At 50.7% G+C, this 26,735-nt stretch overlaps 1 protein-coding gene across 1 annotated transcript; it reads left to right on the top strand.

Annotated features, from left to right (window-relative positions):
* The first annotated feature begins 801 nt into the window (after positions 1 to 801).
* On the top strand, positions 802 to 26,639 carry NALF2 (NALCN channel auxiliary factor 2). The gene is made up of 3 exons (XM_047716393.1): positions 802 to 1,931; positions 24,960 to 25,131; positions 25,522 to 26,639. The coding sequence occupies exons 1-3, from the start codon at positions 1,068 to 1,070 to the stop codon at positions 25,905 to 25,907; spliced, it is 1,422 nt and encodes a 473-aa protein (XP_047572349.1). The 5' UTR covers positions 802 to 1,067; the 3' UTR covers positions 25,908 to 26,639.
* Positions 26,640 to 26,735: the final 96 nt, after the last annotated feature.

Below are 26,735 nucleotides of genomic sequence, written 5' to 3'. Positions count from 1 at the left end.
CAAACAGCACAGGCTGCGGCCGGCGGGGGCTGGTGGCGGGGGGGCGGCGGGGGGGGGGCGGTGGCGAGTCCTGAGGCGCAGGCGCAGTCGGGGCCCCAGTCCCGCTCCCTCCTCCTCTCAGTGCCTCTTTCTCCGCCCCGCTCCCCCCCAAACACACTCGCACACGGGCTCTCAAGGTGTTCTCCGCACAGCGGAAGATGGCGACAGACTGAGGGGGCATGGCCAGCGGGAGCCACGGGGCCGTGAGGCTCGGCGGCCGCCACAACGGTGCTAACGGGAGACGGAAGCGAGAGGCGCACTAAGTGAAGCCCCGTGTCGCCGTCCGGCGCCTGTGGCGCCGCCGGGAGCCAGGTGGCCCGCCCGAGCCGGAACTCCGGGAGCAGCAGGCTCGGAGCCGGAGCGAAGCCGGCCCGGGACCGGCCCGGGCGAACGGCCAGAGCACGAGCGAAGCCCGAAGGGCCGGGCAGTGGGCCGGCCGGCGGGCCTAGGAGGGCGCGAGCGAAGCAGGGAGCGGCGCGGAGCAGGCAGCAGGCGGGCGGGCTGACGGGCGGGCGGGAGCGGCGCGGCGCGGGGCGAGCGAGCGGAGCGCGGTGGCCGGGCCCGCACGGCGGCGCTGAGGGGTGCAGAGCTGCGCCGAGCCGAGACGGCCAGAACAGAGTGCGAGCCGGGCGGCCGCCGGCGCGGAGTGGACTGGCGCGGAGCGGAGGGCAGCTAGCTGAGGGGCCCGACACTATGAGGAGTGCGGCGCTGCCGCCGCAGCCGCCACCGCCCCAGTGCCCCGCACCGCCCCCCGCCGGGACGCCGGGCAGTGCCTAGCGGGCCGGGCGGCGGCGCCCCGGCTGCGAGAGAGGGAGCGCGGGAGGAGCGCGGGGACGGCAGAAGAGCACCCCGCGACTCTGGCCTGAGCGGTGTCCCGGGGCCGGCCGGCCTGCCTCACCATGCAGCCACCGAGGTAGAGCCTGGACGGCGCTGAGGAGCGCGGAGCGGCGCGCAGCCCGCTCGCCCGCCGGTGACGGCCGTCCGGCCTCGCGCCTGCCTGATCTCTCCAGCCCGGACCCCCCCGAAATATGTTCAGGGGCGCTTGGATGTGGCCCGGGAAAGACGCCGCCGCGCTGACTATCTGCTGCTGCTGCTGCTGCTGGGCTCCCAGGCCGAGCGACAAACCTTGCGCTGACTCTGAGCGGGCGCAGCGATGGCGACTGTCCCTGGCGTCCCTGCTCTTCTTCACCGTGCTGCTCGCTGACCATCTGTGGCTGTGCGCGGGGGCCCGGCCCCGGGCGAGGGAGCTGAGCAGCGCCATGCGGCCGCCCTGGGGGACCGGCCGGGAGCGGCAGCCGATGCCTCCTCGCGCGGTGCTGCCCTTGCCGCCGCCGCCGCCGCCCGGCGAGCCCAGCGCGTCCCCGGGCACCTGCGGCCCCCAATACAGCAACCTGACCAAAGCCACCCCCGCTGCCGGTCCCAGGCCGGACTGCGGTGGCGTCCCAGAGCCCACGGGGCTGGACGCAGCTTGCACCAAATTGCAATCTTTGCAGAGACTTTTTGAACCGACTACCCCGGCCCCCCCACTGCGGCCCCCTGACTCCCCTTCCCGTGCCCCGGCCGAGTTCCCCTCCGCCAAAAAAAACTTGCTCAAAGGCCACTTTCGGAACTTCACTCTCTCCTTTTGCGACACCTACACGGTCTGGGACTTGCTGCTGGGCATGGACCGCCCCGACAGCCTGGACTGCAGCCTGGACACCTTGCTGGGGGACCTGCTGGCCGTGGTGGCCAGCCCGGGCTCCGGGGCCTGGGAGGTGTGTAACAACTGTATCGAGGCGTACCAGCGGCTCGACCGACATGCTCAGGAAAAATATGACGAGTTCGACCTCGTGCTGCATAAATACTTACAGGCAGAAGAGTACTCAATCCGGTCCTGCACGAAAGGCTGTAAGGTAGGGACTGGCGTCCTCGGGCAAAGCACCTCCCTCAGCGGCGGCGGGAGCGGTGGCGGTGGGACCCAGAGACAAAAGGAGGTCTCCCCCCACCCTCTATACACCTCACCTCCTCCCATCACCCCCACCGTTCACAGTAGGGCACTACAAATGCTACCTTGGGACCCTCCCCAGAGAGGGGTGCCTCAGAGATTCAGGTCAGTCAAACCACCTGGCCAACTTCTATCAACCCCGGGTTTTGGGCACCTTCGGACTGGGGCTTCCTGGTGCCCCGCCCCTGCACTAGGAGGGAGGGGTCACGGACAAAGGGGTGGAAAGAGGGATCTGGCAACCCCCAGCTTCCCTCCGCAGCCAGCCGGGCCCCTTCCTTTCTGAGGAGCCAGCATTGAAAGTCCTGCGTCTAGTGACTGGTTGCAAGGGGAAGGCCGAAGGGGGGAAGGAAAAATATTTGGCAAACTAACCCTCACCCTTTGGCCCCTGCAAGTGGGTGAGAGGAGAGGCATTCCTGTTGGTGGGGCACTTGGCTCTGTTGACCTTATATGACCTGAGGTGGAGACCAGGGGTGCCTGTCTTCTCCCAAGGAGGGAACCTGCCAGCTCCTCTTCCCCAATAAAAGGAGCTGGGGAACAGGGCACAGTGGCTCCGGGGAGGGCCACTGGGGGTTGCTGCATTACAAAACTCCCAGTTCCTTCCCAGCACACTGGGGCACCAGTGGAGGGAAAGCTGGCTGTCTGGCTGCCAGGTACAGGCATCCAGAGGAGAGGGGAGGCCACTGCAGGATGGGCCTGCCTAGGGCAGAGCTGGGTATGGAGAAACTTCTTGACCCTCGGCAGGGTCATTCTGGACAATAGGTGCATGGCTACTGTAAACATTTGGGATGTGTTGCTACTGCTCTGCTTGCTCAGCTTGGCCCGGGTGGCCTGCCTTTGGGAGAAAAGAGAAATGCAAGGTCAAAGGGTCAAGTGCTGAGGAGACCAGGTGGGGTGGTGGCCTCACTCATCCTGGAGCTGGGGGCTGAGAGCGGGAGAGGGAGACAGTGACTCCTAGCCGAGCTTGTCTCCTTCTGAGGCCTTGGGGAGGGGCAGAAAGTGCCCCTTTCCAACTAACGTGCCCGCTGTGGACTTCTTCAGGGTGCCATGCTCCTGGTGAGCTCCTTAAGGATTTGGGCAGGGGGTTGGGGAGGGAAGGGGTAGCTCCTTGCTCCTGACTTCACTTTCTCATTCTCCTTTTTCCTGTTCTCGTAACCTAGCAGTCTCCCTCCCGCCTCCCTCAGCCTCAGCTGACTCACTGCCTCACTCACACTACCAAATGAGATATTCTACTTCTTAAAGGTGTACAGACGGATAGACAAACACACACTGCCATACACCACCACCGCCACCCTAGGCAAAGTCATGCAGGGATAGAGAGAGGTCGTCACACCCACAAACAGTGCCAGAGAGGCAGACACCCTGTCACACACACGCATTATCTCTCTCCGATGCCAGAGACACACAGGCAGGCGAGGCGGAAGAACTGTCACATGAAGAAGGACACATTTTGTCATAGAGACAGACACACACACCCTGGATGTCAGTCACAGATACACACTCAGTGAGAACAGAGGGATGTAGTCCATGGCATACGTAATAAAGGATGTCGCTCTCTGTGGCCCTCCCTCCAGTCCCCAGGCCCTGATCATTTTCCTTCCCTTCGGCCACCAGGATGACTTGAGAGACCACACCACAACTTTCCCATGGGTTCCCCCCACCCCCATTGTAGTTGGCTCCAGGCTCCGTCCAATCCCACACTCAATAATAATCACCTGTATTAATTATTTTTACCAAGTGCTTTGATGGAGGAGAAAGACAAACTGATGTCTTGGATTCAGGAGGCCTCATCACCTCTACCACTTGTTAGTGGTGTGACCTTGGGCACATCACTTCACTTCCCTAAGCTTCCATTTCCTCATTTGTAACATGGGACCCATGATCCTGGCTCTGCCCACATCCTGAGTCTTCTGTGAGATATCAGTGGGAAGAGATAGCTGATAGCATTTTGCAGTAATAATATGACACCTGACGTTGACATTATGCTTAAGGTTGTAACCTCTGCCAGAGATCTGACGAGATCACAACTGCCCAGGGAGGGTGGCAATACCAACGCTATTATCCCCATTTTACAGATGAGGAAACTGAGGTGCAGGGGGATCAAGCAGTTTGCCCTGAGGCCACTGAGCCAATGAGCAGGAGTGCCAGGCTTCCAACCAGTGTGTTCTGCAGAGGAGCAGAGGCCTGCTTTTGCCGTAGCCTCCCATCAAGCTCCCCATGGCTAGGGCCCTCCCTGCTCTCCTTTGTCTCCTTGCCGCTGTTGCTGTCGCTGTCACTCTTTTGCTCTCCCTCTCAAGTGAACTCTGCCTGCTCTCTTGCTGCCAGCTGTTCTGGGAGAAGGGCAGTGCCTGCTTCCTCCTGGTGTCTCCCACTCCTCTCCAGTGCCCACCCTCTCTACCGAGGCCTAGACCCACAGGACTCTGGATTCCAGCTGTATTATGGGCACAGAAGGGAAAGGAAGCCCTGCTCTGCTCCTAGCTGCAGCCCCTCTCCCTTTATCCCACCTCTATCCCAGTACTCTTTGCCCATTTCCATACCTGCCCCCAGGCTCCAAGCCCTTTCCTGTTTAGCCTCTACCCTAGAGGGGATCCCTTGGAGATGACACCTCATCCACAAAGCTTCCCCCGCAAAACCGCCCCCCCACCCGGTGGAGAGCCCATAGCCCAGGCCAGGATGAGGAGTCTTCCTCTATCTCTGGAAACCAAGCTTGGAGCCTCTGCTCCAGGCCCAGGTGACCCCCAGCCCTGAGGCCCTGTCCTAAGTGTCTCAGTCAGATCTTTCCTGGGCAGCTCCAGAAACCCTGTTCTCTCCCTCAGCAGCATCTGTCCCTGTTTCGGCCATGCGGGGCCCCACGAATCATATACCTGTCCTCACTGCTGCCTGTGACACCTCCCAATTTAGTATCAGCTGCAACATTTCCTTAATGTGCGACTTACTTCCTCTCACACAGCAGGGGATGTTAAGTTAGGCTGGCCAATGCCCATCCCCACTCTGGCCTCCTGCAACCCCAGGCCACCCCAGCCCTTATCTCCCTGTGCACACAATCCCCAAGCCCTCACCTCCCCCTCCCCTTGGCCCTCCCTTCCAGCCCTGCCAGACAGCCACCTCACCCCCCACCCCCCCCACACACAGCTCTCCATCTTCCCAGCCCTGCTGCACCCCTGCCTGGTTCCCATCCCCTCTTCCCCCACCTCTGCCCCTCTCTGGCTCCAAATTTAGGACAGTGTGACTAGGGGAGTGGTGGAAATGAAAACAAAACACTGCCTATTTCTCTCATGGTTCTGATCCGAGAAGGGATAAAAGACCAAGAGAAGGACAGTTCGCTCTCTTACTGGTCATCAGGCCACAGAAGTAAAGGTTGATACCGAGAAAGGATATGACAATTCTACTCTGTTCTAGACAGACCCGAACCCACATGGCAGACTGTCCATTTCATTCTGGATCTCACACTGAACAGGTGGGGAGGAGGCTGGAACCCAGGTTCTCCTGGACAGAGTGGAAGGAGCTGTTTCACCAGGAGAAGAGACGACTCAGGAAGGTGTGGTCTCTGACTTCAAACCGCAGGAGAGTTGTCATGGTGCAGAAGAAGCAGGTCCTGCTGAGCCCCATAGGGACTTAGTAGTTCAAAAGTCCTGGGGTCAGACCCAGCTCTTTTATCTATCCCTTGCTGTGTGACCTTGAGCTAGGTCCTTTGACTCTCTGAGCCTCACTTTGCTCATCTGTAAACTGGAGCTAATTCATCATACGAGCCCTGTGAGGTCATCATTACTGACAAGTCTACACAGGACCTAGGCCTGGCACATCGGAGTGGCTCAGCTAGCAGCTTTTTCCCTGCCAAAGAGGGAACAGACTGCCCTGGGAGGAAGTGAGCTCCTGCTCTCCGCAAACGTCTTGGTCTGACTCAGGCAGACCCTTGGAGGAGACGCTGTGGAGGCAACTCTCACTCCGGGTTATGGGAGGAGCTGGACAGGTGACCTCTGAGGACTGCTTCAGTGCAGGGTTTAGGCCCATGAGCAGAGCCTGCTCCCTGAACAGTGGCACTGGATGGGAGGGGGCGGTGAGGGGGCTGACACCTCCACACAGAGGGGGAACTGCCAGCAGAGCCAGTGCCTTGCCTTCTGCCCGTACCCGTTGGGGCCTTGCTCTTCCTCCACTCCGGCTGGCAGCTGTTTCTGCCTCGCTGCCTTCCTTTCTCCTCCCACCTGACACAGCCTTCCTGCCAAGCAGGACTCCTGGGCTAACACTGATGATGAGAGCAGGCAGCTCAGGTCACTGGGCAAAGGGCAGATGCTCTAAGTTGGCAGTGGTCCCTGTTGTCACCCAAGCTCGCAGGCCAGGAGTTGAGCCCCACAGTTGGCCTCCTGACCCAGGGTTCTCAGGGGCAAAGAAGGTGCCCTGGGGCATGCTGGGGCTGGGGCAGGGGTGGGGGTGGGGAGGAAGTGGGAGGCAGTCAAGACGTGGCCACCTGGGAACCATGGCAAAGCCTCCCGTGGGGAGGAACCTTTAAATCCACAGAATTTCATTGCCCAGTAATGTGAGCATTGGGCTTCTGGGACGAGACTGGCACAGAGAAGAGGCAATGTGTGTAGCTCAGCCAAGGACACAGTGGATTAAATGTGGGAGGGGAAAGTGACCTCATGCTGCCCATACCTCTCCAGACCACCTCACCCCCATCCTGACCCACCCCTACCCCCATAGTCTTCCCAAATTTTAGCCCACGCCCAACACCTCCCATCCACATACCAGTGACCCCACAACATTTCCGATCTCTTCTTAGAAGATCCCCCTAGACCCTTCCCAAACTGCACCCCACACCTCACTTGCTGATCCTCACCCCTACACTCCTCCAACCCCCACTTCTCCCAACAGTTACCTCCAGCCCCTCGCCCCATCTCCCATTCCACCCCACTGCCCTCATCACCCACCTCTACCACACACCCCTCCCAGCTTTCACCCCATGTCTTTCCATTCTTCTGGCCTCTCCCCAAGCCCCCCAACCCTGCACTGTACCTCTCGCCCTTGATAACCTCCATGTCCCCTCACCCTTTGCATCTCTCACAACCCATTCACACTTTACCTCCCTTATCCCCATGCCTTCTCCTGCCTCCCCTTCCGTCTTTTGGTCCCCTCTTCTGTCCCCTCCCTCCCTACACCCCCTTTTCTGCTTTCTGCTGTTTCCCCTCCCTGCACAGGGTAGACATGTGTATGTACGCCTGTACACACACTTAGACACAGACACTCACATGGACACACAGTCTTCTTCATGGCTACTTCCCATCCTTCCCACAGGCTGGTGCCTGACTACTATAGTCACCATAGCAACGGGAACCTCCAGGAAGGATACACTGGTATCTCCTGAAGGTGGGGGTGGGGGGAGCTAGGTGGAGGAAGGGAGCCCAGCAGCCTCCCACCTAGTCTCATGGTCTGGCTGGAAGAGTCTGCTGAAACAGTGGAGGCAGTGAAGATGGGGGTGAGGAAAGGGAAGACAGTGGGCGGGGCTGACAATAAAGGAGGGTCAGAGATCTCTGAACACCTCAAGAGCCCGAGAGGGTGCTTCTAAGTCCTATGGGGGCATGTCATCTCCTCCCCAGGCTCTGGTACCTCATGGAAAGGGCACCCCCGCCCTTTCGTGTGTAGGTGGGGATGTATGTAGGAGGACATCTCAGGCTCAAGGGTGGGAGTTTGCCCTAGAAAATCTTCTCCCTCTGGGTGCTTCTTTTGTGTTCCCGCCCTCTGAGGCTGTTTACCTGCTTTGTGGCCGTGCAGACCTGATATCAGACCTGTCCCCCACCCCTGCCTTAGCTCACGTCTCGGCCACATGTGGAATCCAGCTGCAGGTGTTTATCTGGAAAGCCAGGGGCATCTGCTGAGGGGTCTAGACTAATACAGGCTGCCAGAAGCACCATTGTCCAATGCTGACCTGGGAGCTCTCAGGGGGATGTGTATGTTGTGCTCCTGCGGTTACAGGCACTTAGACCAGAGTGTATGTGGGTGGCCAGGAATGCCGGCTCAGACTTCTCTCCTTAGGCATGGAGGAGGTTCAGAAAAGCCTGAATTTTTGACACCTTGAGCCAGGGAGGTGCTTAGAGGGGAGTGCAAGGGCACAGGTGAGCTGCAGCTGGCCCCGGGGAGGGAAGGAGTTGCTACAGAGTGACAGGGGCTGCCAGGACCAAAGCTCTTGCTCAAATGGATCCTGGAGAAGGGAGCTGGAACTTGGGCCACAGGTCTCTGCACTAGAAGGCTAGGCAGATGGGCGCCAAAGAAGAAAGGGGGGATAAAGGGAAGGGGGTAAAGAAAACTGCAAGCTTTTGAGGGCCTGCAAGATGACAGGGGCTTTCTTTGTGTCCATAGACTCACTTCAATCCAATCATCCCAGCAGGCAGCAACTATCATTATCCCCACTTTGCAAACGCAACAGCTGAGGCTCAGTGAGGGCAAGTGACCCACCCATGCTACATAGCCAAAAGGTGGGGGGACTGCAATACAAAATCAGGTCTGTCTGTTCTTTCACTGGAGCACACAGATACAAAGAAAATGTTAATGATCTCCTCCAGCTGTCAGAAGCAGTGCCCAGCTGGCTACTGAAAGACTGGACTGCAAGGCCACCCTGACCTCAGAGGAGGTCCAACAAGGCCTCCTGGCAGCATGGGCCCCCCTGGAGTGGTTGAGGTGCAAAGTGGGGACCCACCAGCATCCTCTTTGTTCAGCACCCCAGTCTCTTGTCCTTGAGACCCAGTAACAGTCACTGATATCCTCCTGGGAGAGTGACAGAGGATGGGCACCAGGAAAGGAGGTGTTTGCTCCCTCCTCTTTCTGCGGGCTCTACACAAGAGATGGGAGGAGCCAGCCTCCCCCTGCCTGTAGGGAAAGAACTGTACTACTGGAGGCCTCATCCACTGGAAGGACCAACCAGAACAAGAGGGGAGGAGGTCCCCCTAGGCAGGCCTACTGCAGGCCCGAGCCCCACCCAGCACCTGCTGGGAGAGCTGGTCATGGAAAAGGTGAAACCTTGCCACCCCAGAGCATGCTGACACCTGTCCTGAGCTTTGGACACCCGCTTTCCATGCCAATGTTTTGATGAGCCCTGGCCTGGGATGGCTAGGCTTCTCTTGGGAGTAGAAGGAAGTGCCAGCTCACCAAGTTCTGCCCGCCTGCTTGCCGAGGGACATGGCATGGTGGTGGGCCTTCCCATTATTTCCTAGAAGTTTATTTGGTTATTCGGATAGCCTGGTGACCTAGCAGATCTGTGGGAGGCAAACGTGTCTGCTTAGTGTTCAACTCAACTAGAACTTCCAAACGACTCTGCCCTCCAGAATTGGAAAACACCCTTGTTTTCCAATTACAAAAAAAAAAAAAAAAAGTCTTTGAAAAAATTCTGGAAAATAGAAGTATAACAGGTAAAAGGTCCCAGAGACACTCTTAATGTTATAGTGTATTTCCTTCTAATATGTCTTTTTGTGGCATGTGTAGAGACATACATTCTTTTAAAGATTTTATTTATTTCAGAAAGAGAGAAACAGAGAGAGTGAGAGTGGGGAAAAGGTAGAAGGGGAGAGAGGGAGAGAGAGAATCCCAAGCAGGCTCCCCGCTGGGCACAGAGCCAGATGTGGGGCTCCATCCCAGGACCCCGAGACCACAACCTGAGCCAAAATCAAGAGTTAGATGCTAACCAACTGAGCCACCCAGGCACCCATATATATATATATATATCTTTGTAGTTTTTTTCATTATAGTAAAATATACATAACATGAAATTTGCCATTTTAATCACTTTTCAGTGTACAGTTCAGGGGGGCAATGTTGTATGATCACCACCACCATCCATTTCTAGAATGAATCCATTTCTGTGACCATTAAACAATAACTGCGTTCATTCATCCCTCCCCAAGCCCTGGTAACCTCTATCCTTCCTTCTCTCTCTATGAATTTGACTCATCTAGGAACCTCATCTATGTGGAATCACGCACTATTTGTCCTTTTGTGTCTGGCTTATTTCATTTAACATCACGTTTTCAGGGTTCATCTATGTTGTGACCTGTATCAGACTTCCTTCCTTTTTAATGGTCGAATAATATTTTATTGTCTGGATATACTATATTTTGTTTCTCCATTCATCTCTATGGACACCTGGGTTATTTCCACCTTTGGGCAATTACGAATAAAGCTGCTCCGGACATTCATGGATGAGTTTTTGTGTGGACATATGCTTTCCTTTCCTTTTACCCTTTGTCTATCGTGAATGATGTTGTTATGGGCTTTGAGATACAAGTATTGGTTCAGATCCTTGCTTTCAGTTGTTTGAGGTACCTACCTAGATGTGGGCTTGCTGGATCACATGGTAATTCCACATGTAACTTTTGGAGGAAGCACTGAGCTGTTTTCCACAGCGGCTGTACCATTCTACTTTCCTATCAGCCACACACAAGGGTTCTTAATTTCTCTGCATCCTTCCCAACACTTACTATCTTACAGGTTTTGATAAGAGCCACCCTAAGAGAGATGACTATCTATTTTTACATAGTTGAAATCATAGTTTTTTTTACCCTGCTCTTTTTCAGTTATTGTTAAAGTTTTACTGAGCATCTTTCCATGTAATTAAATATTCAAAAACATCAGTCTTGAGGAGGGTACAATATCCTATCACATGAATACAGTGCAATTCATTTAAGTCGTTCCCTACTGCGAGATATTTACTTTACTTCCAACTTCTACCATTAGAATTAATGCTGTGATGAATATCTTTGTTCATACATCTCTATCAGATCTATGATTCCTTTTTTTAATAAATACTATTTCAATGATATTTTTCTTATTTCTCTACTTCGCTGAGTTTCTCGAATCACAAAATAATGCATGCTCATGGTACCAAATCTAACAATACAGAGGTTTACAAAGAAAACATTAATAATCCTCCCAGTGCCACTGCCCTGAGGTCGCTGATGTTAACAATTTGGTGTGTATCCTTCTGCCCCTCTCTCTGAGCTTACATAAACATTTGCACACACAATGACTTTTTCTTTCCTTTGTTTTGCATACAAATGGGAGCATAAACATTAATTCCGCAGGATGAACATTTGGGACTCCTCTAACAGAATCAAAGAGTATTAACCTTTTCAAGGCTCTTGACATACAAATTTCTTCCTTACAAATTTCTTTCCACAAGGATTATTCTAGTGTATACCTTCATAGAAAGCATGAGGCTAATTTACCACCCTTTTCCACCATCATGTATCTTATTTTTAAAGCTTTATCAATTTGGGGTTGAAAAATGGTATAGCATTGGCTTTTAATTTGCATTCTTTAGGTCAAAAAATTGTTTTTCTTGCTTATAGGCCATTTGTATTGCCTGTTTTGTGAATTGTCTGTTGGTGTCTTGTGGTTTTTTATTGATTTTTATGTACTCTTTTATAGGTATTAACGATTTTAGCCTTTTTCTGATGCCAGTTGTGGCCGTTATTTTTCTCATTTGTTATTTCAATCTTAGAACTGAAAGGAAGGAATGGGAAAGAAAAGAACTATCCCAGACCCTTAATTCATATGTCTGCCTTGTGAAGTGCAAAAATACATATTCCCATTTTACATAAGAGAAGACAGGTTCAGAGAGGTTAAATAACTAACCCAAGGTCATTCAGCTAGTAAGAGTTGCAGCTGGGATTTGAATCCAGGTCAAATCCAGGGATTTGATTGCCAGAAAGCCGTGGTACTGCCCAGTCTGTGCGAGAGCAATTAAACTATAGGTAAAGCTTTGTGCTGGTTGCCTTAGATACGTAATTTGTAGAAAGGTAAGGATAGGTGCTTTTATTCTCTTCCATTTTGCAGGTGAGGAAAATGAAGATCAGGGAATTTAAGTCACTTGCTTGAGGTCCCATAACTGGTAAGAGCAGACCTGGGATTCGACCACAGGACGGAGTTTAAAGATGTTTGACCCCATCACATAGGCTGCCTCCCTAGAGACCACCTTCTTGGATCCACACTGAGGCCCAGAGAGGGAGAGTCCTTTGCTCATAGCCGCATTAGCCACAGTTGCTCATTAGCCGCAACTTAGTGGCTGAGTCCCCCACTCCTTACAGGTGACTCTCCCATCTAGTCCTAGAAATTTCTCCCCAACTTGACCTGCAAGTCCATCAGAAAGATTTGTTTGAGTAACAAGCTAATTCCTTCCATGGTAATAGTGAAATGGAGAGACCGCCAAGGGGCAACAGGGCATGTAAGAGCTTGGGCACTGAAATCCAGGTAAATCTGGCTCTGAAATCTGTCTTCTCCATAAGCTAGTTGTTGAGACCTTGAACATGTTCTTTCACTCTTTTGGAACCTCACTTTCTTCACATTCGAAATTAAGAAGTAGGGTCATTTTGATGCTTAAAGGACATACAACATGCTAACCTCTTAAGACTACAGTACCTATGGGATGGAAAATGCTCACGAAATGGTAGCCACCATTATTGTTACTGGCTGTGTGGCCTTGGGCAAGTTACGTAAACTCCCTGGTCCTTCCTGTTGTCATCCATAAATATGTCTCCACCTCGGGAGGTGGTTACAAGCATTCAATGAGTTAATAAATGTCAGTTGCTTAGAACAGAGCCTGGCATATAGCAAGCACTTAATAAATGGCAGCCAGTATTATTCTCACTTTAATTAGATGTGTTTCATCCAAATGACTGTTGAATACCCAATTGAGATTGACAACACTGGGATGGACTGCTTAGGAGAAGGGAAAGGTAATTTGGGAGCAGGCAGTGAAGTGTCTGGCGTGGGAGTGGGAGATCGGGAGCCAGAAGGCAACTGGTGTGACTCTAGTGAGTGAGGGCACAAAGACATGCTTAGGTAGGGGAAGAAAGAGGCAGAGATGGAAGGACTCCAAAGCCTTGATTCACCTCATCCCTAGAGACCAAGCATGGCTGACAGATTCTTTTATCAGGTCTCTGTTCTTCCCAGCCTCTCATCTGTCTATCAGGGTACTGCATTTGGAGAAGGAGGTAAGGCAGGGTCAGGGAGCTGGTTTCACAATGATCCCTGTGGAAGGCTAGAGATTGCTTTCTGGGCCTGGGCCCAGGGCTAGCAATGTGTGGCAGACAGCTGTGTCTGGGAGGGGGCAGTGGGACTTTATGCTGCACATGTCTGTGTGCAGCTCAAAGGAAGCTACGGCTGTCACTGTCTCGCTGGCAACATTCCTGTGGTGGCCTGCACAGCCATTGGGCACAGAAGCCCCCAAAGCTCCTGTCCTCTTACATCATTTCCTCTCTTTGGCTATAGGACCACTCAAGTTCTGTTGACTTGTTAAGCTAACCTGGCCCAAGCCCATGGCCCAGGCAGTGGGGATGGAGTAGATGATCCAGGACTGGGCTGTGTGGGGCCTGGGGCTTTAGGGCTGAGTCTGGTGAGGTTGGTCATATTAAGTCTCAGACATTTTTGTTTTATTGTTTTGAAGGTTCATGGATGCAAGGAAGCATTTTTGTTTCATTTTCACTTTATCAAAGTATTGAGTATACATATGTATACTCACTCATCAGAGTCAAACCCTTGAAATTGTCTTTCCTTTTTCTTCTGATATTTATCTCCACATTTCTAATGGTATGCCAATACTACTGTTTCTTGACTTGTCTGTTTTAAATATCAGTGCATGTGTATGTGTGTGAATTTTATATATATACATATATATGTACACACATATACACACACAACACACACACATATATATATAATTTAATGTCTTTCAAATGATAAATATAGATCTCAGTGCTTATACTTAAAACAGAAGCCTTCTGCTCAAACCCTGAGCCTCACTCTTCAGAGTTAAATATTTTCAAATCTCTTAGCTGTTTCTTCTGATATTTACCCCCGCATTTCAAAATGGCATGCCAATACTACAATATCTTGAGTTTTTGTTTTAAATATCAATTGACTTTTGTTTTATTAGAGGAGAATTTAGCTCTCTTACTACCAGCAGCACAGTACGTGCACACATAATTCCCCTCCCTTCATATATACAATATTGGCATATCACAATTTCTGATTTTATCAGGATTCCATTTTTACATTCTTAGGACTATAAATATTGTTCACAGCTGAGTCATGTAGAATACTGGATTACATTTCCTTCCTTAGTCAACTTGTTTTCCTGGAGTTAATATTTGCCTCATTTTGCTTAGTTCTGTATGACTTTTTGCTAATACATGTCCAATTTCCCCATCAGAGCTGTAAAATTCATGCAAACACAGAACATCACATAACCCATTACCTCTACCTTTTTATTGTAGGTCTCTACCTTACTCCAATCTGAGCTAGTTGCTGGAGGCTTCATTTTCAAGTGCTCAGATTTCAAGTACTTAGCAAGCACCTTTTCTGTATACCTAGCTCCTTGTGAAACACTAAGGATAATGCACAGATAAGTAAGATACAATTCCTGTCCTCAGGGAGCCTACAGTTTCCAGGATTTAATTTATACAGATGTCTTACTAGAAGGCTTGGGCTCCTTGCAGGGACTTTGATCCAGGCTGTGCCTTTGATCCCACTCTCCAGGTGGGCCTTATCTCTTTCCATCTCTCTCCACTGAATTACCAAACAAATACCAGGCAGTCCCCAGGAGAGCAAAGGTGGTCTCAGGCTGCATTAACAGAGCTTCCAGGGGCTCTGATACAGGAGGGCTGATACTTCTACTTGACTATGTTGATAAACTATCTTTAGGAATTGGGTTCTGTTGCAAGGGACACAGTAAAATAGGAACTCATCTGAATATGAACAACCAGGATAGAAGAGAGAACTGGAACCCACATCCTATGAAATAATTGAAAAAAAAAATGGGAATGTTTGGCTCCTTAGAGGAGTAGTCTACACATTGCTATCTCCATTTTCTTTCCTTTACATTTGCTTTTAAATTGGCTACAGTCTGGTTTCTGCTGCCACTGCTCCACTGAAACCATTCTCACTGTGATGAGACTGCCAGCATGTTTCTAAGTCCTCATTTGCTGATTGGAAACTCTTCTTGGAAACTCTCTCCTCCCCTAATTTATAGAATGCTACTCTTTTCTGTTCTCCTCTCATCTTTTAGGCCACTCCCTCATCATCTTCATCAGATTCCTTTCCTCCACCTTTCCCTTAAACGTTAGTGTTTTCCAGGGATCCACTGTTGGTCCTTTTCTTTTTGTGCTCACTCTCCCTAGGCAATATCATCCACTTCTTGGCTTCCACCCTTGCTTTATCAGTCAGGGTGAGCTAGGATATGCTGCGGCAACACACAATTCCTAATTATCTGAAGCTTATCACAACAAACAGTTATTTCTTGCTCACAAAACATGTCCAAAACAGGTCAGCAGGGAGCATCTGTTCATGATAGTCACCAAGAGACCCAGGCTAGTGGAGGGTCTGTTTCAACACTGCTTCCACAGTCAGCAGCAGAGGGAAGAGAATATGCCATATCATATGCCAATTCTTAAAGCTTCTCCTGAAAAGTGATCCACATCACTTCAATTTACATTTCATTGGCCAAAGTAAGTCATAGGGTCATGCCTAACTTCAAAGGGTAGGGGAAAGTATACTCCTACCATGTTTCTAATGATTAACCCCATATCCCTTGGTGATTTATCTCTGGTCCAGACCTTCCTTCTGAGCTCAGACCATTATGTCCAACTGTCTTCTTGACATTTCTATCTAGCTGAGCCACATATACTTCAAAGTCAATATGGTAAAAAACAATTCATCTTTTTCACTCCCAAATCTACTCTACCTCCTGATTTCCTTCTATAATGAATGAAACTGCTATTCATCCTGCCACCCAAGCCAGAAACCTGGTAGTCATCCTGGACCCCTCCCTCTCCCTCATTCCCTACCTCCATAAGTTATCCTGTTGATCCTACCTCCTTGATGTTTCTTCTCACATCCGAGCCTTCTCTCCATTTCTTTTTTTTTTTCAAAGCCAATTCTCTCCATTTCATAATTGTATGCTACTGCGTTAGTTGAGGTCCCCAACATCTCTCACTCAGATTATTGGAAATAGTTTCCTGTCACCCTACCTGTGGTCTTGATGCCTATACTCCACCATCCACACTTTCAGGCATAGCCTGAAAAGTTAACCACAAAAGCGACATGTGATCTTTTAAAAAGATGTTATTTAAAACCCATAAAAGGCTTGGGGTGCCTGAGTGGCTCAGTGGGTTAAGCCTCTGCCTTCAGCTCAGGCCATGATCCCAGGGTCCTGGGATCGAGCCCCATGTCGGGCTTTCTGCTAGGCAGGGAGCCTGCTCCCCCGCCCCCCGCCTGCCTCTCTGCCTACTTGTGATCTCTGTCAGATAAATAAATAAAATCTTTTAAAAAATAAAATAAAATAAAACCCATAAAAAGCTTTCAATTGTCTATAAGATGAAGCCCACCTCCTCCTCAGCATCCAGAGTATATCATAATATGGGCAAGGCCTTCCTCTGCAACTGCATCTCCCATTACACCCCCCTTTGCAGCCTCTAACTAAGCTAAACTACCTACAGTGTCTGAACCCAGCACTATTTTACACATCCAGGCCTTAATACCTCTGATTCCTTTGCTCGAAGTACACTTATTCCTGTCCTATTCTGCCTAGCAAACTTCTTCCAATTTTTTCCCAAGTCCCAACTCAAGCCTCCTCCTCATGGAGATGTTTTCCTATCCTCAGCGTTCAAAATACAGTTGATCACTCCTCCCTCTATGCTCGCACTGTATCAAGTACATACTATTTAGCACAGTGGCTTATAATGATTGATTCACATGGTTGTCTCTCCTTCTTCTTGAAGATAGCAATCTTATCTTACTCATCTTTGTCATATGTATCCCCTCATTGCAGTGCCAGATATTCAGAAGATGTTCAGAAACTGATCCCTGCATGAACAAATGAATGGGAAGATCTGACTCAGGGAAGTTTACAAATAACTGCAGGGCTATCCAGGGGGACAGAAGCTGACTGTAGATCTAGTAAGAGCCATGAGTAAAGCCACAGAAAGGCATTATCTCAGCTGGAAAGAAGGGAGAACTTCTTTAACTGCTAGAGTTGTCTAAAGATACGGGCTGCTCTAGGAGAGAGTAAATGCCCTCTGACAATAGCATTTGGTAGTGATGTTAGAGTGGAAATTCCAACAGCAGACAGGGAAGTGGAGTGGTGACTCTCACAGTCCCTTCCATTCCGGAGTGATCATGAACCTGCCTCCACTTCTCATCTGATTGATATGAATTAGCCAGGCTCCTTAAGAGCTACCCCTGCATTAGGAACACCACTTTTCCACTGATTAGACTAACCCCTGGCCAAGCCAAGCCCACCCAGCCACTGGCCTTTGAGCGGATGGCCTGGGAAGTTTGGAGGTGCAAGGTCCCTCTGGAACTGCACTGGCTTTAAGTTCTTCCGCACCTCTCCAGCCATCTCCTCCAGGCCAGGCCAAAGCACTTGAACCCATGATTGCTCATTCTCTGAAGCAGGAAAGCTGTTGGTTATTTTTATAGCCACTTAAGCAAGGCCGTATCATCCACCTGGATTCGCCCTATAATGCCTCTAATCCCAGTCTGACTCTGCCAATCCCAATGAACTATGGCTATCTTCAGAGTTATGTCCATGATCTCTTTTCCCTGAATTGGAGACTGACTTTGACCTTACCCTGTCCTGATCCACTTCTTTGAAAGCCCAGAATCAGGAATAGGACCATGTGGTTCTTTTCTGACCCTGCCCTAGGAGGTACCTCACAAAATTCTAGGTGTACCGATGGATGTGGTGCAAAGAGGCATGGGGTTAGTTGTCAGAGGATGCATTTTAATCCTGGCTTTGTAGCTGATTTCTTGCATGCCTCCAACTCGGCTAAACCAATCCCTTTTTCTGGGCCTCAGTTTCCTCCTAGGTAAATTATGGGGGTGGGTGGTTACTTGTGTGCTGTGGACGGTGGGTTTCATCCCTGAGTCCAGCCCAGATTGTTGCTCTGCCTCCACAGGCTCTGCAGCTGTAGCTCCTGGCCAAGGGTCCCAGGAGTCCATTAAGAAAACAAGCAGCCATAAAGAGAAGGTCTGCTGGGAGGATTTTGGATGGGGAAACAGGCCCTAGGGACATTAGCAAGTTGGAATCCAAGAAGGAAACTGCTGACTTTCTGGCTGGCAAAAACAGAAGCTCTCCTCTCTGGATGGTTTTCCAGCTCTTAAACCAAGACATCCAGGATGGCCTCCTCTTTCTAAACCCTCTGGCCCTGAATCTTGGCTTTGGGCACTGTGTGTGTATATACTCACCTGCGTGGATTCACACAGCATTGTGGGGGCCAGGAGAAGTCAGTCACTTCTTTCCAAAGGAGCATAGGGGTGAGGATGCCCTGGCCAGGGCTGCAAACCAGGAAGGAGGAAGGTAAGCCTTTCTCAGTTCTCCTGGTCCTCTCTAAACTGGCAGCTACAGAGCCCAGGAGGGTTTCTCATCTTTTCCCGCTCCCATTTCAAGAGTGGCTTAGCGGCCCAGTTGGGAGGAGGGGTGGGATAGCCTTCCCAGCTTCTTTTTTGGGTTAATTGGTGTTCCCTCTAGTTACTCCCTGCTTCCTTCCCCTCCCAGTTCCCATAGCAACTTGGCTGCAGCAGCCAGAACTTGATTGAGCCCAGTGGTGGCCTGACTGAGGTGGGAAAGGGGGTTCTGTAGGAAAAGGAGGGCACTGCTGGGTCAAGTCTTCCAACCCCACCCATCCTCTGCCACTACCTGGAAGGTCCAGGATGGTTAAGCTTAGAGGACAGCACATGATGCAGAAGGCTTTTCTGCCAAGGCTAAAGTTTGAAGAGCCTGAAAGCCCAGAGCCAGCCTGGTTCTCAGCTGTCCTCCCCCATGCATGCCTTTGTTTGCCCTGTCCCTGAATGTGGAATTCACAGTCATCGGTAAGATTGTCTGGTAAGAAGAATCATGGACTGAGAGCCAAGAAACCAGGTTTCAAGTTCCTCCCTCTATCACTATTTTATGTGACTACAGACAAGTCATTTCCCCTTTTCTGGGCCTCAGTTTCCTCATCTATCAAATGCAACTAGAGGGGCTAATCTGATAGTTCTCTGCGTATTATAATTACCTAGGGTGTTTTGAAAAACTACGTTAAGTGTGGGTCCCACCCACAAAGAATCTGACTTTGCTGGTTTCGAGTGCATTTTTTAAAGACTAATGTGCAGCCAGAGTTGAGAGACTAGAGCAAGAGATCTCCAAGTGTCTCCCAATGGACTGTTGTCCTGTTTCAAGACATTTCTTCCTTTTCCCTGCATGTCCCACCTCCAGCAGGCCCCACAGCTTCCTTAACCCTGGCTCTCCTAGCTCTTCCCTGTCCTTACCGTTGAGCATTCTGGCCACCCCCTGTGACTGTCCAAATAGGCCGGTGCCCTCTGGCTCAGTCCTCATACTGATCAGTCGGGGCAAGCTACTTAGGCTCGATAGGGAAAAGGGATGCAGAAACTAAGGTAGGTTTGCTGCCCAGATGGTAGACCCGAGAGACAGACTTTTCACTTGAGAAGGACCCTAGGCCACCTCCAAAGCAGGTGAGCCAGCAGTGGCCTCAGCTGGCCCTCTATGAGGCCAAGAAATTGGATTACTTCTCAACCCCTTTTTGCTCTTCCTCCATTCCCCTCATCAGCTCATTGCCTGTTCCTGCCTAACCACCCACAGACGTGGTGTCCTCCTCAGGCAATCTGTCACCCACTTATTGCCATGGTGACCCAGACTAGGGGGTATGGGGCTTGAGGGAGGGTCTTGTAATTAAGGAAAAAGGCCGCACTCCTACTGTAACACCCCCCACCCCCGCCGCTGCCAATCCCTTCCTCCCTCTCTCTCTCTCTCCCTCTTTCCCAGCATACAGGTGAGTGCCCAGCCACCATCCCCTGTTATTAGGCCAATCACAGTTGCCTGGGAGGAGGGCTACAACTCCAGCTGGGCCTTCTCTCAAAGGAGCAGGAATATTGAAATGGAAGAGCCCAGGGAGAATCCTACAGGGAACTCTGAACCCAATCGGTGGAAGAGGGAGCGATTCCACACACTTGGAGTGAGGACTGAGGAAGATCCTGGGTCCAGGCTGCTGAGATTGGGGCAAGGCCTGTGGACAAAGCCTCACCTTGGCACTCTGGGTTCCAAAAGATGGAGGGGATTCTCTGAGGCACTGGGATCCTTAGCTCTGGGCATCTTCTTTTCTTTCTTGCCTTGCTTTTATTTCTTCTACCTTCCTTCTGCTCTCTTATCCATCTTCTCATCCCTACTTTTTTATATCCCCATCTTCCTCACCCACTTTAATTCCCCTGCTCACTCTTTTTTTTAATTTTTTTTTTATTTTTAAAGATTTTTATTTATTTGACAGATCACAAGTAGGCACAGAGGCAGGCAGAGAGAGAGAGGAGGAGGAGGCAGGCTCCCTGCTGAGCAGAGAGCCCGATGTGAGGCTCGATCCCAGGACCCTGGGATCATGACCTGAGCCGAAGGCAGAGGCTTTAACCACTGAGCCACCCAGGCGCCCCTCCCCTGCTCACTCTTAACCTCAACTTTGTGACTTCTTCTTGCCCCTCCTCTTCACAAACCCCCTCTTACACCCTCTGGTGTCCCCACCCTCTTATCCCCCTTCTCTTCCTAATCCTTCATCTTCTCCCACCCTCACTGCATCCCTATACCTCCCTTACCCTCCATCTCTTATCCCTCTGCTCTTTCTCTTCAGGTCTACCCCCATCACCACCATTTCCTACTCTCCAACTCCCTACTCTTTCTCACTCTCTCTTTCTTACACACTCCTCCTTCATTCCCTCTTACCCTACTGCCACTCTCTTCTACCCCTTAGGCTCCCTCTTACCAGTTCACCTCTCTCTCACCCTGCCTCTTACCCTCACTTGATCTCTTACACTCTCCTTCCTTTGCACATACCTTTTATCCCAACAATTTCACTTTTAAGAGCTTACATAAACAAAATTTAACACAAGTGTACAAGAGACATATATATGAAGATAGTCACCAAAGCATTGTTTATAATAGTGAGAACTTGGAAATAACTGAAATGTCCACCCACAGGAGATTGGTACTCTTCCCACCCCATTCATACAAAACTCTCTGTTCTTTTAGCATGCCATGAATTTACTTACCTCTGCACTTCCTTCACCTCAGCCTGGAATGCCCTTTGGTCTCATCTCTACCCATCCCATCTAAAATCCTACTCTGAATTCTAGCTCAACTATTATCTTCTTGCCAAAATCTTCCCCAGCTTTTCTATTTGCTTCCCTTCAATGGCCCGTGGTTTACCTCTCCTACAGTATAGATCACATGCCATAGATTCAAATTAGATGCATCTACCTATGAAACTGGAATTTCTCCTAGAGCAGGGATTGGTTCTCATTTGCGTGTCCTGTTCATTCAATCAACAGACTTTTCTTATGTATATTGTGCAGAGTACACAATGGTCAATAAGACAAACCCTGTCTGCTCTCATGCATTGTGCATTTTAGTGAGGCTGACTGAGAAAACCCAAACGAAGATGCAGACAAAGTCGTGCTTGTGGTGAAGAAACACTTAAGAAAAAGAGGGAGTAATGAGAAGGCATCCTCTAAATAGAGGGGTCAGGAAGACCATCTCTGAGGACTTGACCTGTGAACCAGGCCTGAAAGATGAGAAGAACCTAGCCATGCAAAAAGGCCAGGGCGGGGTGTGGAGAGCATTCCAAGCCAAAAGAACAGTATGAGCCAAGGTCCTGTGGTAGGAAGAAGTAGAGTATGTTCAAGGAAAAGAAAGAAAACCTGTGTGTGTACATGTAGAGCATGATGAATTTGAAGGGAGAGATAGGAAATGAGCTTGGAGAGACAGATGGAAGCCAAGTTATGCAGGGGCTTGAAGTTCGTGGTCAGAAGGTTTGGGTTATATTCTACATGCATTGAAGGGTTTGAAACAAGGGAGTAATAGGATATGGTTGTGTTTGAAGATCACTGTTACTCCTGTATGAACAGCGGATTGGAAAAATGAAGAGTAAGAGGCAGGGAGGCCAAATGAGAGACTCTTGTACAGTTGACAGTAGTGGCCTGCACAAAGTTGTGGAAATGGAGTAAGAATTGGCAAGCCTCGCTGACGGACTGCATGCAGGGATGCACAGAAAGAGAGGAATAAAGGCTGACGCCTAGGTTTCTGGCTTGAATACCTGGGTAGCTGACCATGGCACTTCATTGAAATGGTCCAAACTTGGAAATGAGGGCAGATTTGGAGTAAAGAAAAAAATGAAGACCTTCATTGTAAGATTTAGAGCATGTTAAATGTGAGATGTCGGTGAGCTGTCAAAGCACCAAGCAACACGCTGTTCCTCAGGGGGTGGATTTGCACTACAACCCACTATACCACCCACCACCACCACCCGTCACCACCCCCTGCTTTGGAAAAGGCTTCTGGGGGGATGCATTGTGAAAGCTCCTGTTCACGGTGAAGTTATTTGTATTTTACTGAAAGTGTTTAAAGTCAGCATAAGCAGCTCTGACCATGTGGTTCTTGATGTGATGGAAAGGCTTCCGGCAGCACCATGACCGGGACATTTGTTAGAAATACAGATTCCTAAGCCCACCTCAGTCCTCTTGAAGCTAATCTATTTAACAAGCGCCCCAGGGGATTCTGAGGCCTATGGAAATCTAAGTACCTTTGCTGTGAGAAGCAACAATGACAAGGTGCTCCTGAAGATAGGAGGAGGCTGGGGGCAAGGCTAGCCCCATACAGGAGTTGCCTGGGCATCCTGTTGATGTGCTGTGTGGCAGGTCTGGGGCGGGGCCTGAGATCCCACGCTTCTCACAAACTCCTAGGTGCTGCTGAGGCTGCTGATCCACATCCACACTTTCAATAGCAAAGAGCTAGCTCAGTGGTTCCCAGTGGGGGATGATTCTGACCCCCTCCCCGACCCAGGGACATTTGACAATGGCCAGAGACATTTTTTGGTTGTCACAAAAATGGGAGGGGTGTAGGACTGGCAACTACTGGGTGGAGTCAAGAAATGTCGCTCAAGGGGTGCCCGGGTGGCTCCGTTGTTAAGCGTCTGTCTTCAGTTCAGGTCATGGTCCCAGGGCCTGGGATATAGTCCTGCGTCAGGCTCCCTGCTCAGTGGGAAGCCTGCTTCTCTCTCTCCCACTCCCCCTGCTTGTGTTCCCTCTCTCGCTGTCTCTCTCTCTCTGTTAAATAAATAAATAAAATCTTTTTAAAAAATGTCACTCAGTATCTTATAATGCACAAGACAGTTGCCAGTACAAAGGATCCAGTCCATGGATATTTACCCAAAGAAAATAAAAACACTAAATCAAAAAAATATATGCACCCCTATGTTTATAGCAGCATTATTTACAATACCCAAGATATGGAAGCAACCCAAGTGTCTATTGATAGATAAATGGATAAAGAAGATAAGGGGTGTGTGTGTCTATGTGTGTGTGTGTGCATGTGTAATGGAATATAACAGAATGGAAATAAAAGTCATAAAAAGAATGGGATTGTGCCATTTGAGACAACATGGGCCCAGAGGGTATTGTGTTAAGTGAAATAAGTCACACTGAGAAAGGCAAATACATATGCTTTCACTTATATGTGGAATCTGAAAAAGCAAAACAAATGAAAAGGAAACAAAGCAGAATCAGACCTAGAAATACAGGGAACAAACTGAAGGTCACCAGAAGAGGAGAGGATGGAGAGATGGGCAAAATGAGTGAAGGAAACTAGGAGATACAGGCTTCCAGTGACGGGACAAATAAGTCACAGGAGTAAAAGGCACAGCACAGGGATTAAAGTGAATGGTATTATCGTGTTGTATGGTGGCAGATGGTAGCTACACTCGTGGGGACTCTAGCATAGAGTTGTTGAATCACTATGTTGCACACCTGAAACTGTGTAACATTGTATGTCAACTGTATTTCAATTTAATTAATTAATTAGTTGATTTTAAAAACTTTGTTTTAAGATTTTATTTATTTGAGAGAGAGAGAGAGAGAGAGCATGAGCAGGAAGGAAAGGCAGAGGGAGGAGAAGCAGGCTCCTTGCTGAGCAGGGAGCCGGTTGTGGGGCTTGATCCCAGATCCCTGGATCATGACCTGAGCCTAAGGCAAACGCTTAACTGACCGAGCCACCCACACACCCCTTTAAAATAAAAAAAAAAAAAATGATTTATTCAGTTCAAAATGTCAGCTGGGGTTACTGTGGAGAAAGTCTGGGCTTGATGATAACCAAAGAGTACAGAGCAGGGAACCTCAGTGAGGACCCAGGGCCTGGTCGGAGTAGGCTATATGAGGAACAGGAAGTATACTGAGAAGTGAAACTGCAAAGGAGCGTTTGCAAACGAAACGTGCCATCTGTCCCACACCGTGGCTGAAGCCAACAGGACAGAGCATGGATTCAGTAGAGCTTGAAAACACATGTGGTGCCTGGTTAAGGCAGATTCCTGTTTTCATTAAAACTAACCCTTCACGTTGGTATTGCACTTCAGAGTTTACAAAATCATTTTTACATGTGTCTTATCTGATCCACGTAACACCCTAATGAGGGAGGGCAGGGATTATTCCTTCTACCGCTTTCTTCAATTTAGAAACTTTACACCATCAGCTGAAGAAGTGTTTGCTGAATGGAACAGAACTGAAGTTTACCTCATTGTAAGTGACTCCGGACAAGTCAGGATACCTCCTGGGGTCAACGAAACCAGTAGGGTTGGATGGGATGATCCGTAAAACCCCTTCCAGCTCTGACATAGGAGTAGTTTTGTGATTTTACCAGTGAAAAGAAAACATAAGCCTTGGAGGACTGCAGGTGAGGGGCCTTAGGACTTGGGGCTATGAGATGGGAGATTTTAGAGGAGGATTAGCGGTCTTTGACCCCCACCCTTCTTCCCCCACCCCCTGGATCCTGGTGTTGGGTGGGTGGGCAAATACACCCCCTCCTTCATCTCCGTCTTTTGAGGAAGGAAGGGGCTGGCACCTGGGCTGACGCTCTTTCCTCTCCCCTTAGGCTGTCTACAAGGCCTGGCTGTGCTCCGAATACTTCAGCGTGACCCAGCAGGAATGCCAGCGCTGGGTGCCCTGTAAGCAGTACTGTCTGGAAGTGCAGACCCGGTGCCCCTTTATACTCCCCGACAACGAGGAAATGGTGTACGGAGGGCTTCCTGGCTTTATCTGTACAGGTAAAGGCAGAGCGTCGATGACGAGGAGGGAGGAGGCTGGGGGCCCAGGGAAGACACCAGGTTGGGGGCGTGGGAGCAGGGAGGATGACAGGGGAGTCAGATTAGAAGAAGCCTAGTGCCTTGAAGAGTGGGCAGCGAGGTCCCCAGGTTCAGACAGGGCCGAGCAGAGCAGGGGCAAAGAGCACAGGGGCCATCTCTCTCCGCAACTTGCCCGAGAAACTGTCTGGGATCCCTGGGAGAGAAGTATCCAGAAAGGGAAGTCGCCAAGGGACAGGGGGAAAGGAGTCTGGGCCAGAGCTACCAGTGCAGTCACAGCTTTGAAAAATCTCCTCTCTAGGAAAGCCACCTGTCCCTTTAGCACGCCACCACACCTTCCTTATCCATTGGCAGGGTTGCTGGATACTTCGCCAAAGCGGCCGGAAACCAAGTGCTGTGACGTGCAGTGGGTCTCCTGTGAGTCGGAGAAGAAGAAGTTCAAGGAGACTGAGGCCCCCAAAACCCACCACCAGCAATTCCACCACTCCTATTTCCACCACTACCACCAACAGTACCACCATTTCCACCCCCGCCATGACCCCCCCGGCCACATCAGCCACAAGCCCTCCCTGCTGCCGGTCTCCGGGGGCTCCCGCCTCAGCCCCAGCAGGATCCGGCTCTATGTCCTTGTTCTCATGCTCCTCCATACCATGGTGTCCTTCTCCAGCAGCCAGGGCGGTGGAGGACTGGGGCTGGAGGCACTGCCGGCCCTAGATGAGGGCCTGACTCTGGAAGAGTGACAGCAGGAAGGGAGGACAGACCTCCACCGCACACTGACATCAGCTCCATCCCCCCAGGGGGAGGGGAGGGGCTCCTCCCATGGGAGGTATAGGACCAGGTGGGGGGCGGGGGAAATGGGGGCCACACATCACCCCCAACGTACCCCCACCCCAAAAGCAGCTCCAGCAGTAGGGCCAGAGGGCCCCAGGGAGCTGCAAAACTCATCCAGGAGAACAAGGCAAGAGCAGCAGGTGCCCCCCACTCAGGTCCCGATCTATGGGGCTTAGCAAAAAAAGGGGGGGAGTGGGGGCTGGACATATCCACTCCTGCTGAGAGCCCTGACCCTAGGGAAGGAGGCTGCTCAACCAGCCTTGGCCCTGCAGGGAATGTTGGGGGGCACAGAGGGGAGAAGCTCTTTTCCCCCTCCTCATTCCTTTTGTTGCCACGATCCTTAATTCCCTCCTGCCCATACCCCTATAGGCAATGGCAGACGGTGCAGTGGCCCTTCTCCTACTCCAGTGCACCTTGCCCCATGTGGGGCCACCACAGGCAAGTGCCAGGCTGGGAGGTGAGGTGCATACAGTCATGGCTAGGTCGGGGCCCCGGTTAAGCTGTGCCCTGCCACCCTAGGCAATGAGGGGTAGGAATGGGGTACAGAATGAGTGGTGAGAGAGAGTGGAGATAGGGAAGAGGGAGAGGAGAGTAGGGGAGTGGAGGGGAGAGGAGAGGAGAAGAAAGGAGAGTAGAGAAGAGATGAGGGGAGAGGAGAGTGTGGGAGAAGAGGAAGAGAACAGGGCAGGGGGAGGGGAGGAGAGTAGGGGAGGGAAGAGGAGAGGAGAAGAGAGCAG

The sequence above is a fragment of the Lutra lutra genome, chromosome X (assembly GCF_902655055.1).
Source record: "Lutra lutra chromosome X, mLutLut1.2, whole genome shotgun sequence".
Classification (NCBI taxonomy): domain Eukaryota; kingdom Metazoa; phylum Chordata; class Mammalia; order Carnivora; family Mustelidae; genus Lutra; species Lutra lutra.
This window is presented reverse-complemented; position numbering and strand designations above follow the sequence as displayed.

Coding starts and splice junctions, on each gene's coding strand:
- NALF2 (XM_047716393.1), top strand. CDS start 1,068: ATGTTCAGGGGCGCTTGGATGTGGCCCGGGAAAGACGCCGCCGCGCTG. Junction 1,932..24,959: donor CCTGCACGAAAGGCTGTAAG/GTAGGGACTGGC, acceptor CTCTCCCCTTAG/GCTGTCTACAAGGCCTGGCT. Junction 25,132..25,521: donor TCCTGGCTTTATCTGTACAG/GTAAAGGCAGAG, acceptor ATCCATTGGCAG/GGTTGCTGGATACTTCGCCA.